This window comes from Prionailurus bengalensis, chromosome B4 (genome assembly GCF_016509475.1).
Source record: "Prionailurus bengalensis isolate Pbe53 chromosome B4, Fcat_Pben_1.1_paternal_pri, whole genome shotgun sequence".
Classification (NCBI taxonomy): domain Eukaryota; kingdom Metazoa; phylum Chordata; class Mammalia; order Carnivora; family Felidae; genus Prionailurus; species Prionailurus bengalensis.
The window spans coordinates 103,760,354-103,774,454 of record NC_057358.1 but is presented as its reverse complement, the minus strand read 5'-3'; the positions used below and the strand labels follow the sequence as shown (position 1 = coordinate 103,774,454).

General features: G+C 35.7%; 1 protein-coding gene across 1 annotated transcript in view; it reads right to left on the bottom strand.

The window, feature by feature from the left end:
- Positions 1-580: 580 nt before the first annotated feature.
- The window catches only part of PTPRQ (protein tyrosine phosphatase receptor type Q), a 238,357-nt gene continuing 224,836 nt past the window's right edge, over positions 581-14,101 (bottom strand). Inside the window, 3 exon segments of the mRNA XM_043564288.1 lie at positions 581-1,877; positions 2,113-2,236; positions 7,404-7,539. Of these exon segments, the coding sequence (XP_043420223.1) occupies positions 1,840-1,877; positions 2,113-2,236; positions 7,404-7,539 (298 nt within the window). The 3' untranslated portion in view covers positions 581-1,839.

Below are 14,101 nucleotides of genomic sequence, written 5' to 3'. Positions count from 1 at the left end.
CGGGGGAAGGGCAGAGAGAGAGAGGGAGAGAGAGAATCCCAAGCAGGCTCTATGGCACTGTGAGTGCAGAGCCCTACATGAACCATGAGCTCATGACCTGGGCCAAACTCAAGAGTCCCATGCTTAACCAACTGAACCACCTAGGTTCCCCCTCACCACATATTTTCAATGACTGACACATGAAGGAAACAGAAGAACTTGTACTTCAACTTAAATCTTTTAGAATTCTCATCATTTCTTACTGTTTTTTGTAACTTTCTGTAGGATAAACTTGGTTGGAACAGTAGTGAATTGTTTACTATTTACACTTCTTTGCCATGAAAAAAACAAGAAACAGGACTGCTTGTAAGATTAAAGAATTTAATTTCTTGGGTAATGAATTTGATTTTAAAATTTCTTGCTATCTATAGATACTGTGGGAAGTGATTATACATTAATTAAATATACTATATCACTATATTGTAGTTATATATAATATAATTCATTATATTATTTAAGGTAATTATCAATTACATCTTAATATGTAATAAAAATAAAATTTTTACATATAAGGACCTCTGAAATCATGTTGCAAAGTAACTCAATTCTTTAAAATTCAATTTTATTGGCTATCATATTTCCTATATGCACATGCCAGCAGAAATAAGCATAATTTCCTATATGTATATGCTGGCAGAAATAAGGTATAATTCTTATCACAGAAGAAATAGAATAATTGATACTATTTTGTTTTATGATCCTTAATTGAAATCTATGACAAAATTATTTCATTATAGTTCAAAACTTTCTTAGCATATTGTCACTAACAGAAGAGAGGCTGTAATATGTTTTTAAAAATCTCTCATTTGCTACAACCTGGTTAATTTCTTTGTTTCAGTTCCACTAAATACACTCCTCAATAATTTACTTTGGAAAATGAAATAAAGGCCATTTTATATAATCTATTCAGAAGTTTCTGTTGGCACCACAGCAGCACGTCGTTAGGTTACAAGTTTGCCATATATACCTCATACATTTCTGCTGAAGAAACCTTTCAAACTGTTAATATTAGGTTGAATAGATATCTAATGGACAAATATTCTGATATCTTTAACTATGTATTTAACTATACAACATAGTGGTACAGCTTGTCCTGAAAAATGTACGAACGTAGACAGTACAAATGTACTCTACAACCTGACATGAGCAATAGCACTGTTTAATTTTTCTTTTTGTTTTTTTCAAACTAAAGATCACAATGCAACTTAAATAGCCCTCAGTGTCCCCGAAGAGCTACTGTGTGTTGCATAAAGGCTAAGTAATCCCTGCAGTGTCAGAGGGTTACCGTTCAGCTGTTCGAGATCATGAGATGATATCTCAGCACTCATAAAACAGAGATTCAAAACACAGGGGTGTACATGGAAGTACAGATCATTATGACAGTCCTGGAAGTTATCCACAAGAAACGTCAACACCCTGGAGGCCAAAATAACACTACTGAATCAACATTTACAACTTTTGTTCAAATTCGATCCAATATGCAGGGAAATTTTACATAGAAAGATCATAATGATAATTTTCCATTTGGCTTATTCCAAAAATGTGGAAGACTTCAAAAATCTCTGGGATATTTTTTCTTAAACATTTTACATGCATATTTATTCTGTACAAAACAAATAATTATCCTCAATTAGCTATTTCCTACAACTATTCATAAAATGTCAATCCATTTAGTAAGGCACAGTAACAGAAACATTGAGATTTCTTTAAGGTTGTACATTTCAATTCAGAAGAGCGAGGGGGAAATTTTGGCCCCTGGGATTTGAAAATATCTTCAGTTTTAATGTTTGGTCTGGATATTTACATGGTGGTTTCTTCCCATTCAAGCTCAACATCACCTATAACATAAAGTAACATGTCACAAGAGATATTTTAACTGAAGCTACCAGTTAAAAATATTTAAGTGCTTCATGGCAAAAATATGAAGAGAGGCTATTATCTTAACTTGGATTAGAGATAAATAAAAAAAAATTGTTATGTGCATTAGCCAAGCTATTAAAACATTTTCAACATGTGTTTATTTTATAATTAATCTCCTGGTAAACTAGTAAATTGTACAATTTGCCTGGTTACCTTCCATGGCATCCAAAGAGTCCATCTTCTGAAGTGCTGAATAGTTAACAAAACAGATGGGCTGGTTACTTCCTTTACTTGATAAGAGATCCAGAATGCACTGGTATAAAAAGATATACTGTGCCTAGACACCAAAGAAAGAGTGGTTAAATACATGGATAGGGAGGAGATTTTTCTTAGAAGGGGAACTATACCATTACAGTGAAAAGTAATGCTGAATTTAATAAATGGTAAACAGCTAGAAGAAGCACAGAACTTACCATGTATATAAATGATTTTCTATCATTTCAAACATAAGGCTTTCTAAGTTCCTGTGGCTTCTTGTTTCTTTTTTTTTAATACTTATTAAAACCCATGCTAATATGTTTCTGCTTGCTGTGATTATTTTAAAAAGTAGCAAATTAGATTATCTAAATCTATTTATGAATTTCCTTTTTCCTCTTAGGTCTAAATTAGTAATTTTTTCCTATAAATAGTTTTCTTTTTAGAATGATTAGCATGGTTGTTGGCATGCAGATGCTAAATTTGCTTTCACTATCTGTGAGTGAGCGTATCTATACACCATCAGCACATTTAAAATACATTTAACAATTCTGTTAAATCACCTGACACTTGGCCTACTTAATGTCAAGTTTCTGGTCTTTATTTGTAACTATAAGGTAGTTGATCACTGAAATGTCCTAACACCCACACTCTGGACAAGGACTCCTAACATTTCCTCTGAATGTTTAGGCTAAATTCAGTACTATCTAGCTTCTTGAAGTTTTTTTCAATATAATTCAGTAACCTGTTAGCATTTCTGAGTTTTGACTTTCACAAAGATACTTAAGGTCAAGTCATAGAAAATCATCCTCACTTTTACATAGGAGACAACTGATGTTAAAGGAATATAACCAAATATATATACATATATATACACACACAGACAGACACACACACACACACACACACACACACACACACATAACTAATTTAATAGAATGTCCTCTATCTACCTATCTTCAGAGGTTATATTCATATCTATTGCTACTGTATATCAAAATCTTTTTGGAATTTCTCCACTGAAACTGTCTTCAGAAACTGTTGGTCATTATTATGAATATCTATTTCTTCATGAATTACAAAATGTTTCCAAACATCTCATCTCATCTCATCTCATCTCATCTCATCAGAATGTCAGTTCTGTGAGGGCAGGACTCTGTCACACTCATTGCTATATTCCCATTGCCTGTAATAGTGCCTGGCATGTAGCAGTTACGTAACAAATGTTTGTTGACTTAGTACCATTTAATTCTCATTCCTAGCCAACCTTTATCATTCAAGGAACAATTTCATGAGGACAACGTTCAGAAGTCAAAAGGGATTAGGTTTTATAAGTGAGTGCACGATCAAGTTGCATAATTCAGTTTTGGTAAGAAATAAAGTGTTGTTAGAAAGTAATAAAAATTCTGTTGAAATTACTAGTAAATTATTTCTCAAGGTAATTCTAAAAAAGTGTTTTCAAATATACGTCCCACGATGAATAACATTATTGGCAGAAATATACGGACACAATACAGCTTCTCCAAAAATGACAATCTTGGAATTTATGAGTTTTGGTATTTTTTATAAAATCGCATTTGAATTTGAAGTCACATTTGATATGTGAAGCTTCTGACTGTCCCGGTCTCATTTTCTCCACTGGAAAGAATGATGTGTGTAAATTCTGCCAGCAGGGCAGGCTGAGCTCCACGGCCAGTACTATATTTTCCAAGATCCCTCTGTCATGGTGTGTTATTGCCAAAGAGGCAGTGAGTTCAATTCCAGCTTCTACCTTAGATAATCATGGTATCTTAAGAATTAAACTTTTCTGATGTTTGACTTCCTCATGTGGAAGATCATAACACCTATGTTGTGATATTTAAAGGATTTAATATATATAAAGTGCCTGGCAAAAAACTACATACGACAAATATATGAGTTTTTTTTCTTTTACCCTAAGGCTTCACATCTGTTAACTTCCAGGAAAACCACAGCAGGGAAGGGCCTCATCCAGATTAACCCTTATTGGAAGTACCGAAAGCATATCAGCATGTTATCTTATTGCATACTATTCTCTCAGAAAGTTCTTGGGGCTGCTATGAACTATTTTTTGGTAGACAATGAAAGAACTCATAGCTCTCTCCTGGGTCTGGGCCATGCCCCTCTGGGGCCTTTTAGTGGCAAAATATTGCTGAGGTTCCCACTTCCTCACCCCTGCCCATGGCTACTGTAGCATGTGCCAAGATAGCATTCTTTATAGAAATTGGAACTACTCCCCAGTGCAACAGAAGAAAATAAGAAACCACTCTTGGGCAAGGCAATAGTGGTTTGTAAGGACTGGAGTCAAGAACTGAAAAAAGTTCACCACAGAAAAAAGACAGGAAAGAGCATAACTTTGGGAATGAAGTGAGGTGAAAGAGAGCTTTTGAGAACCAGCTTTTCAGCAAGTAGGGAATCCAGAAGAATTCTGTCAGATATTTACCGCATGCCGCATGTTGGTGCTTTAGATACTTTCTCTTATTTGATACTGACAATAAATTTGTGAAAAGTAAAACATGACTATTTTACAAAAGAGAAATAACTAAAAGAGTTTAATTAAACAAAGTCACAGACCAGCAATTAATTAGCTGAGCTAGAATCTTAACTCAATTTTCTGACCTCAAAACTCATGCTCTTTCTATTCCCTTGCCTACCCTGCAACATAGTACTCGGGCTGGTTAAACAAGCATAACATATGAAGCTTATAGCATATACTGAGCACTAAATTGTGTGAAATTATTAACCGGCATTCTTGAACATACACTTTACAAAGTCTGGTGCCACAAAACTTAGAGCAAGTCAAAATGTTTCCAATTTTTATTATCTGAGGATTGACTCTAGATTCTAAAAGGAAACAATATCCCTATCAGCCCCACCCTCTATAATATCCAAAAGAGTCAACCAATCTTGATCATTGTCAAGAACACTGAGTGCTTGTGCACATGTGTACATCCAGGAACATGGGAGGAAAATGTTAGCTTTCTATTTATTCTTATTGTTAACAAAAATAAGAAAGAATTGGGGTTTAAATAATGGTTAATAGTTGGATTTATATTGGATCCCTTATAATTGAGGACACCTAATTTGTGGGCTCACTGCAAAATGAAAATGTGAGTTTCCTCCCTCAAAAAATATCAATGATTTTCAAGACAGTGACAGTAAACACTGCATCAAGTGCCCTTTTGAGCATGGGCCCTGTGAGATTGTGCCTGTCACACCCAGGAAGTCAACCCTGGTCACAAGTTATATTCCGTTTCTGAAGTATCCTAAAGGAAGAGTGATACTTCACTCATTTGTTCCCTTTCAGCATAGAAGAGAATGTACATGGATTACATTACCTAATTTTACCTAACCATCACAAAACTGAAGTGGCTTAGAAAGATTCCTACAAAGAGACTGTGGATTGAAGGCAGTATTTATCATATAAGCCCAAATGAATGACAAGGAAACAGTAAGGCTGAAATTCTTTGTACCTCTAGAATAATCTTATGGTCATTCTAATCGGTAAAAACAACAGTATAATGAAATCTGATAAAAAGCTAGATCACTTGTTCAAAAATTATAAATAATTTAGAACATGTATTTAAAATCACGATTGAGGGGCGCCTGGATGGCGCAGTCAGTTAAGCGTCCGACTTCAGCCAGGTCACGATCTCGCGGTCCGTGAGTTCGAGCCCCGCGTCAGGCTCTGGGCTGATGGCTCAGAGCCTGGAGCCTGTTTCCGATTCTGTGTCTCCCTCTCTCTCTGCCCCTCCCCCGTTCATGCTCTGTCTCTCTCTGTCCCCCAAAAAATAAATAAACGTTGAAAAAAAATTAAAAAAAAAATCACGATTGAAATAGAATTACCTTGTGCTAAGTGTATATTTTATCTTTTGAAAATAATGATAATATGAGAGCATCATAATTAGCAAGATTTCAAAATATTGCTTATTTGATCTTTATTACATGTTTTTTATTTCTCATTTTGTATGCTTTATAATTTATATAATTGTTCAATCTACATTTAAAAAATAAATATAGAATTATTGGAGTTGAATGTGCAAATATTTTTCCTGAAAGGGACGTGCAGTCCACAAAGTTTAGATGTCTCTGGTCCAGCCAGCATCTTCCTAAGAACACTAATGTTCCCCTACATGGCATTGTAAGTTCTGGGGTCAAAAAAGGTTCAAGGATTTCATAATCATGTAAGTTTGGTAAAAGATGCCCACAGGGGCTCTACATTTGTAATTGTAATGCAAAGTAGCATAGAGCCTTTAAGAAATTTTAAGATCAGTTTAACTTCTTTTCAAACTTATTAAAGCCAAGAACCTGTTTTCTCACACCTTTAACAACTAGGATGCTATTTGTGTTTTCTAGTAGGTATTGTGGAAAATATGGTTAAGGCAGGTCTGTATATTTACTGTGAAAAAATTTCTAGTTGAAGAACATAAAAATACCAATCCATATATACAGACAGAAACATCTTACATGTTACTGTTAGACAGACTTGGGCTTGAATTGTGGTTCTGAAACTAATTAATAGTATAACCTTATTATATCATTTAAATTCTTCAAAGGGAACATCTACTTCCCTACTTATAAAGCAAAGCCAATAACTGCTAGTCTGTTGATTAGTTTTATTGGCACTTCTTTACAAATAAAGGATTAAATGAGATAATACACGTTAAGGATTTAGTATTACACTGTGTGACTTTTTTAATGAAGAAAAAAAATATTTTTTATAAACATTTTTGCCTACAAACCAAAACAATAGAACAAAATACTCCAAGATAGTTAGTTGATAGTATGCTATGATGATCATTAGTACTACTATACAATAGGGGTAAATATGGACAAATGAAATACTTAAAACCCCATAACAGTATTTTAAACTTTTCCCAAATATAATTTTTAGCATGTTTACAAAAGAAATTGATTTGATTCATTTCCTAAGCTTCTCAAATTTGCCAAATGCTAAAGACAGATCAATTTTATGAATTATTTTCTATATACTTATCAGTATAAATAAAGTAGGATGACCAGTGAGTAACAGTGCACAGGGGTGACTATGCTGCATGAGCTGCCCTTCCCCAATCCCCCCCCCACCAGGAGGTTTATAATATAGCAAAAGAGAGCAGAGCGGCTGCTATGCAAATAAAGTTTCAAGTCCATGCCCAACCAGACTGCTGCCACTAATATCCTCCCTGTAGAAATTGTAGAGCTGACACTGCACACGGTTTTAGACATCTTACCAGGTTCTGCACCATGCACATTCTTTCACTTCTCAGTTCAGCTACTAATCCATATATATCCACAAAATCATGATCATTTATGTGTTGTGTTAAGTGGTCCAGAGCAATAAAAACTCCAGTTCTTCCAACTCCAGCACTGCAGGAAGAGTGAATATTGTTCAGCAAAAGATTGTTCATGTTGATAGTAAAGAAGAAAATGAATTATGATAATAATAAATCCTAAACAGTTCTTTTTCTTATTTGGAGGTAAATTTTCTTTGGAGTGTGTTTGGATTTGTATTGTTACCAAGACTAGATAGACCAAGATGATTATCATTAGCACTCTCATCAAATGTTTGAGTTTTTTTTAAATGTGAAATTTATTGTCAAATTGGTTTCCATACAACAGCCAGTGCTCAGCCCAACAGGTGCCCTCCTCAATGCCCATCACTCACTTTCCCTCCCTCCCATCCCCCATCAACCCTCAGTTTATTCTCAGTTTTTAAGAGTCTCTTATGGTTTGCCTCCCTCCCTTTCTAACTTTTTTTTTCCCCCTTCCCCTTCCCCATGGTCTTCTGTTAAGTTTCTCAGGATCCACATAAGAGTGAAAACATACGGTATCTGTCTTTCTCTGTATGACTTATTTCACCTAGCATAACACTCTCCAGTTCCATCCATGTTGCTACAAAGGGCCAGATTTCATTCTTTCTCATTGCCAAGTAGTATTCCATTGTATATATAAACCACAACTTCTGTATCCATTCATCAATTGATGGACATTTAAGCTCTTTCCATAATTTGGCTATTGTTGAAAGTGCTGCTATAAACATTGGGGTACAAGTGCCACTATGCATCAGCACTCCTGTATCCCTTGGGTAAATTCCTAGCAGTGCTATTGCTGGATCATAAGGTAGATCGATTTTAAATTTTTTGAGGAAACTCCACACTGTTTTCCAGAGAGGCTGCACCAGTTTGCATTCCCACCAAGAGTGCAAGAGGGTTCTTGTTTCTCCACATCCTCGCCAGCATCTATAGTCTGATTTGTTCATTTTAGCCACTCTGACTGTCATGAGGTGATATCTCAGTGTGGTTTTGATTTGTATTTCCCTGATGAGGAGTGATGTTGAGCATGTTTTCATGGGCCTGTTGGCCATCTGGATGTCTTCTTTAGAGAAGTGTCTATTCATGTCTTCTGCCCATTTCTTCACTGGATTATTTGTTTTTTGGGTGTGGAGTTTGGTGAGCTCTTTATAGATTTTGGATACTAGCCCTTTGTCCGATATGTCATTTGCGAATATCTTTTCCCATTCCGCTGGTTGCCTTTTAGTTTTGTTGAGTGTTTCCTTTGCTGTGCAGAAGCTTTTTATCTTGATGAGGTCCCAATAGTTCATTTTTGCTTTTAATTCCCTTGCCTTTGGAGATGTGTCAAGAAATTGCTGCAGCTGAGGTCAGAGAGGTTTTCTCCTGCTTTCTCCGCTAGGGTTTTGATGGTTTCCTGTCTCACATTCAGATCCTTTATCCATTTTGAGTTTATTTTTATGAATAGTGTAAGAAAGTAGTCTAGTGTCATTCTTCTGCATGTTGCTGTCCAGCTCTCCCAGAACCATTTGTTAAAGAGACTTTTTTCCATTGGATATGCTTTCTTGCTTTGTCAAAGATTAGTTGGCCATACTTTTGTGGGTCCAATTCTGGAGTCTCTATTCTATTCCATTGGTCTATGTGTCTGTTTTTGTGCCAATACCATGCTGTCTTGATGATTACAGCTTTGTAGTAGAGGCTAAAGTCTGGGATTGTGATGCCTCCTGCTTTGGTTTTCTTCTTCAATATTACTTTGACTCTTCGGGGCCTTTTGTGGTTCCATACAAATTTTAGGATTGCTTGTTCTAGCTTTGAGAAGAATGCTGGTGCATTTGATTAGGATTGCATTGAATGTATAGATAGCTTTGGGTAGTATTGACATTTTAACAATATTTATTCTTCCAACCCATGAGCACGGAATGTTTTTCCATTTCTTTGTTATCCTCTTCAATTTCCTTCATAAGCTTTCTATACTTTTCAGCATACAGATTTTTACATCTTTGGTTAGGTTTATTTATAGGTATCTTATGCTTCTTGGTGCAATTGTGAATGGGATCAGTTTCGTTTTTTGTCTTTCTGTCACTTCATTATCAGTGTATAAGAATGCAACTGATTTCTGTACATTAATTTTGTATCATGTGACTTTGCTGAATTCATGTATCAGTTTTAGCAGACTTTTGGTGAGTCTAACGGGTTTTCCATGTATAGTACCATGTAATCTGTAAGAAGTGAAAGCTTGACTTCATCTTTGTGAATTTTGATGCATTTGATTTCCTTTTGTTGTCTGATTGCTGATGCTAGCACTTCCAACACTATGTTAAACAACAGCGGTGAGAGTGGACATCCCTGTTGTGTTCCTGATCTCAGGGGGAGAGCTCTCAATTTTTCCCCATTGAGGATGAGATTAGCTGTGGGCTTTTCATAAATGGCTTTTATGATGTTTAAGTATGTTCCTTCTATCCCAACTGTCTTGAGGGTTTTTCTTAAGAAAGGATGCTGAATTTTGTCAAATGCTTTTTCTCCATCAATTCACAGAATCATGTGGTTCTTATCTTTTCTTTTATTAATGTGATGTATCACGTTGATTGATTTGTGAATACTGAAACTAGCCCTTGCAGCTCAGGAATGAATCCCATTGATCACGGTGAATAATTCTTTTTACATGCTGTTGAATTCAGTTTGCTAGTATCTTGTTGAGAATTTTTGCATCCATATTCATCAGGGATATTAGCCTATAGTTCTTTTTTTTTTTTTTTTTTTTTGCTGGGTCTCTGTCCGATTTGGGAATCAAAGTAATGTTGGCTTCATAGAATGAGTCTGGAAGTTTTCCTTCCCTTTGTATGTTTTGGAACAGCTTGAGAAGGATAGGTATTATCTCTTCTTTAAATGTCTGGTAGAATTCCCCAGGGAAGCCATCTGGTCCTGGACTCTTATTTGTTGGGAGATTTTTGATAACTGATTCAATTTCTTCTCTGGTTATGGGTCTGTTCAAATTTTCTATTTCTTCCTGTTTGAATTTTGGAAGTTTGTGGGTGTTTAGGAATTTGTCCATTCTTCCAGGTTGTCCAGGTTGCTGGCATATAATTTTTCATAGTATTCCCTGATAATTGCTTGTATTTATGAGGGATTGGTTGTAATAATTCCATTTTAATTAATGATTTTATCTATTTGGGCCCTCTCCCTTTTCTTTTTGAGAAGGCTGGCTAGAGGTTTATCAATTTTGTTTATTTTTTAAAAAAACAAACTCTTGGTTTCATTGATCTGCTCTGCTGTTTTTTTTAAATTCTTTATTGTTTATTTCTGCTCTGACCTTTATTATTTCTCTTCTTCTGCTGGGTTGGGGTGTCTTTGCTGTTCTGCTTCTAGTTCCTTTAGGTGTGCTGTTAGATTTTGTATTTGGGATTTTTCTTGTTTCTTGAGATAGGCCTGAATTGCAATGTATTTTCCTCTCAGGACTGCCTTTGCTGCATCCCAAAGTGTTTGGATTGTTGTATTTTCATTTTCATTTGTTTCCATATATTTTTAAATTTCTTCTCTAATTGCCTGGTTGACCTATTCATTCTTTAGTAGGGTGTGCTCTAACCTCCATGCTTTTGGAGGTTTTCTAGACTTTTTCCTGTAGTTGATTTCAAGTTTCATAGCATTGTGGTTTGAAAGTGTGCATGGTATGATCTCAATTATTTTATACTTATTAAGGGCTCTTTTGTGACCCAGTATGTGATCTATCTTGGACAATTTTACATGTGCACTCGAGAAAAAAGTATATTCTGTTGCTCTGGGATGCAGAGTTCTAAATATGTCTGTCAAGTCCATCTGATCCAATGTATCATTCAGGGCCCTTGTTTCTTTATTGATTCTGTGTCTAGATGATCTATCCAGTGTTGTAAGTGGAGTATTAAAGTCCCCTGCTATTTCCAAATTCTTATCAATAAGGTTGCCTATGTTTGTGATTGTTTAATATATTTGGGGCTCCTGTATTCGGTGCCTAGACTTATACAATTGTTAGCTCTTCCTGATGGATAGACCCTATAATTATTATATAATGTCCTTCTTCATCTCTTGTTACAGCCTTTAATTTAAAGTCTAGTTTGTCTGATATAAGTATGGCTACTCCAGCTTTCTTTGACTTCCAGTGGCATGACAGATAGTTCTCCATCCCCTCACTTTCAATCTGAAGGTGTCCTCAGGTCTAAAATGAGTCTCTTGTAGACAGCAAATAGATGGGTCTTGTTTTTTTTTAATCCATGCTTATACCCTGTGTCTTTTGGTTGGCGCATTTAATCCATTTACATTCAGTGTTATTATTGAAAGATAATGGGTTTAGAGTCATTGTGATATCTGTAGGTTTCATGCTTGTAGTGATGTCTCTGGTACTTTGTGGTCCTTGTAACATTTCACTCATAGAGTCCTCCTTAGGATCTCTTGTAGGGCTGGCTTAGTGATGATGAATTCCTTCAGTTTTTGTTTGTTTGGAAAACCTTTATCTCTCCTATTCTGAATGACACACTTGCTGGATAAAGGGTTCTTGGCTCATATTTTTTCTGTTCATCACATTGAAGATTTCCTGCCATTCGTTTCTGGCCTGCCAAGTTTCAGTAGATAGGTCTGCTACTACACTTTGTGTCTACCTTTGTATGTTAGGGCCTGTTTATCCCTAGCTGCTTTCAGAATTCTCTCTTTATCCTTGTATTTTGCCAGTTTCACTATGATATGTTGTACAGAAGATCGATTCAAGTTACATCTGAAGGGAGTTCTCTGTACCTCTTGGATTTCAATGCCTGTTTCCTTCCCCATATCAGGGAAGTTCTCAGCTCGGATTTGTTCAAGTACACCTTCAGCCCCTTTCTCTCTCTCTTCCTCTTCTGGAATTCCTATAATACAGATATTGTTCCATTTGATTGCAATACTTAGTTCTCTAATTCTCCCCTCATTCTCCTGGATTTTTTTCTCTCTTTTTCTCAGCTTCCTCTTTTTCCATAATTTTACCTTCTAATTCAGCTATTGTCTCCTCTGTCTCTTCAATCCATGCTATTTTTTTTAACCAGTTGAACTTTTCCTCTTTCATAATATTTTAAGGGGTGTATTCGGAGAAGTGTACAGATTATATGTTTGTTTCAAGTTTTTATTTAAATTGTAGTTAGTTAACATGTAGTGTAATAATGGTTATAGGAGTAGAATTTAGTGATTTAACACTTACATACAACACCCAGTGCTCCTCACAAGTGCCTTCCTTAATCCCCATCACCCATTTAGCCCATCTTCCACTCACCTGCCTTCCATCAACTTTCAGTTTGTTCTCTATAGTTAAGAGTCTCTTATGGTTTGCCTTTTTCTTTATTTTTCATTCCCCTGTGTTCATCTGTTTTGTTCCTTAAGTTCCACATATGAATGAAATCATATGGTATCTGTCTTTCTCTGAATGACTTATTTCACTTAGCACAATATACTCTAGCTCCGTCCACATCATTGCAAATGGCAAGATTTCATTCCTTTTGATGGCTGAGTAATATTCCATTATATATACATACATATCAAGAAGTTTTTTTTTAAAACTGTTGAACGTTTTTAACACCAGAAACTTTGTATTGCACATATTTTTGGTTACGAATAGAAATGCTGAATATTAAAAATGCCAACTGTTTAGCCCTACAGCATTTACTCTGCTTCTTACTGGCAGTCTCTCATCTGTTCTTTTTACTTTCTTTTCTTAGAATTTTTTTTACTTCCTATAGATAATAAAATTGAAAAGCTATTTCCTTTTAAGAAATTAGCTTAGGGTTGCCTGGGTGGCTCAGTCAGTTAAGCATTTGACTTCGGCTCAGGTCACAATCTCATGGTTTGTGAGTTTGAGCCCTGCATCAGGTTGTGTGCTGACAGCTCAGAGCCTGGAGCCTGCTTCGGATTCTGGGTCTCCCTCTCTCTCTATCCCTCCCCGACTAGTGTTCTGTCTCTCTCTGTCTCTCAAAAATAAATAAATGTAAAAAAAAAGTTTTTTTAATTAAAAAAAGAAATTAGTTTCATACCCAAGGACAAGTATGTGCTCCAGAGAAATCATGAACTGATAAACTTGACAAGATTTATGCAGAAATTCCCATTAGAAGAAAAAGACTCATAGCTATTCGAATGGTTAACACAGGAAGTAAATATAAAAAAAGAAAAAAAGACACAGGGAAGGCCACCTAGTCTTATAAATGTTACTTTGAACAACATAAAATTGCCATTTTTGTAGGTAAGAAATAACTGAATCTTAGCAATTTCCCATGATTCAGCCATATACGAAATAATGAGCATTACAACATAAATCCAATTATGGTAACACATATATACACATGCCTGAACAGAGTAATTGGTTATTACATTATTCAATATATTTTGAATGTCAGACCCTGTCCAGGCATCTGGGGTGCAGCTATGAACAACAATCCAAAGTCCCTGCACTTGAGGAGCTTATTTTCTAGAGGACAGTGAAGGGCAGTACACAAATACTGCATAGAATGTGCCTGGCGGTAATAAGCACTATGAAGAAAGAGAAATCAGGTTAAGGAGAAGGTGTCTCTGATTATGTAATATTTGGAAAGAAACTCGCATAAGGGAGCACACAGTGTGAGAGGAGCACTGCAGCCAGAGGGTGTGTCTGGGGA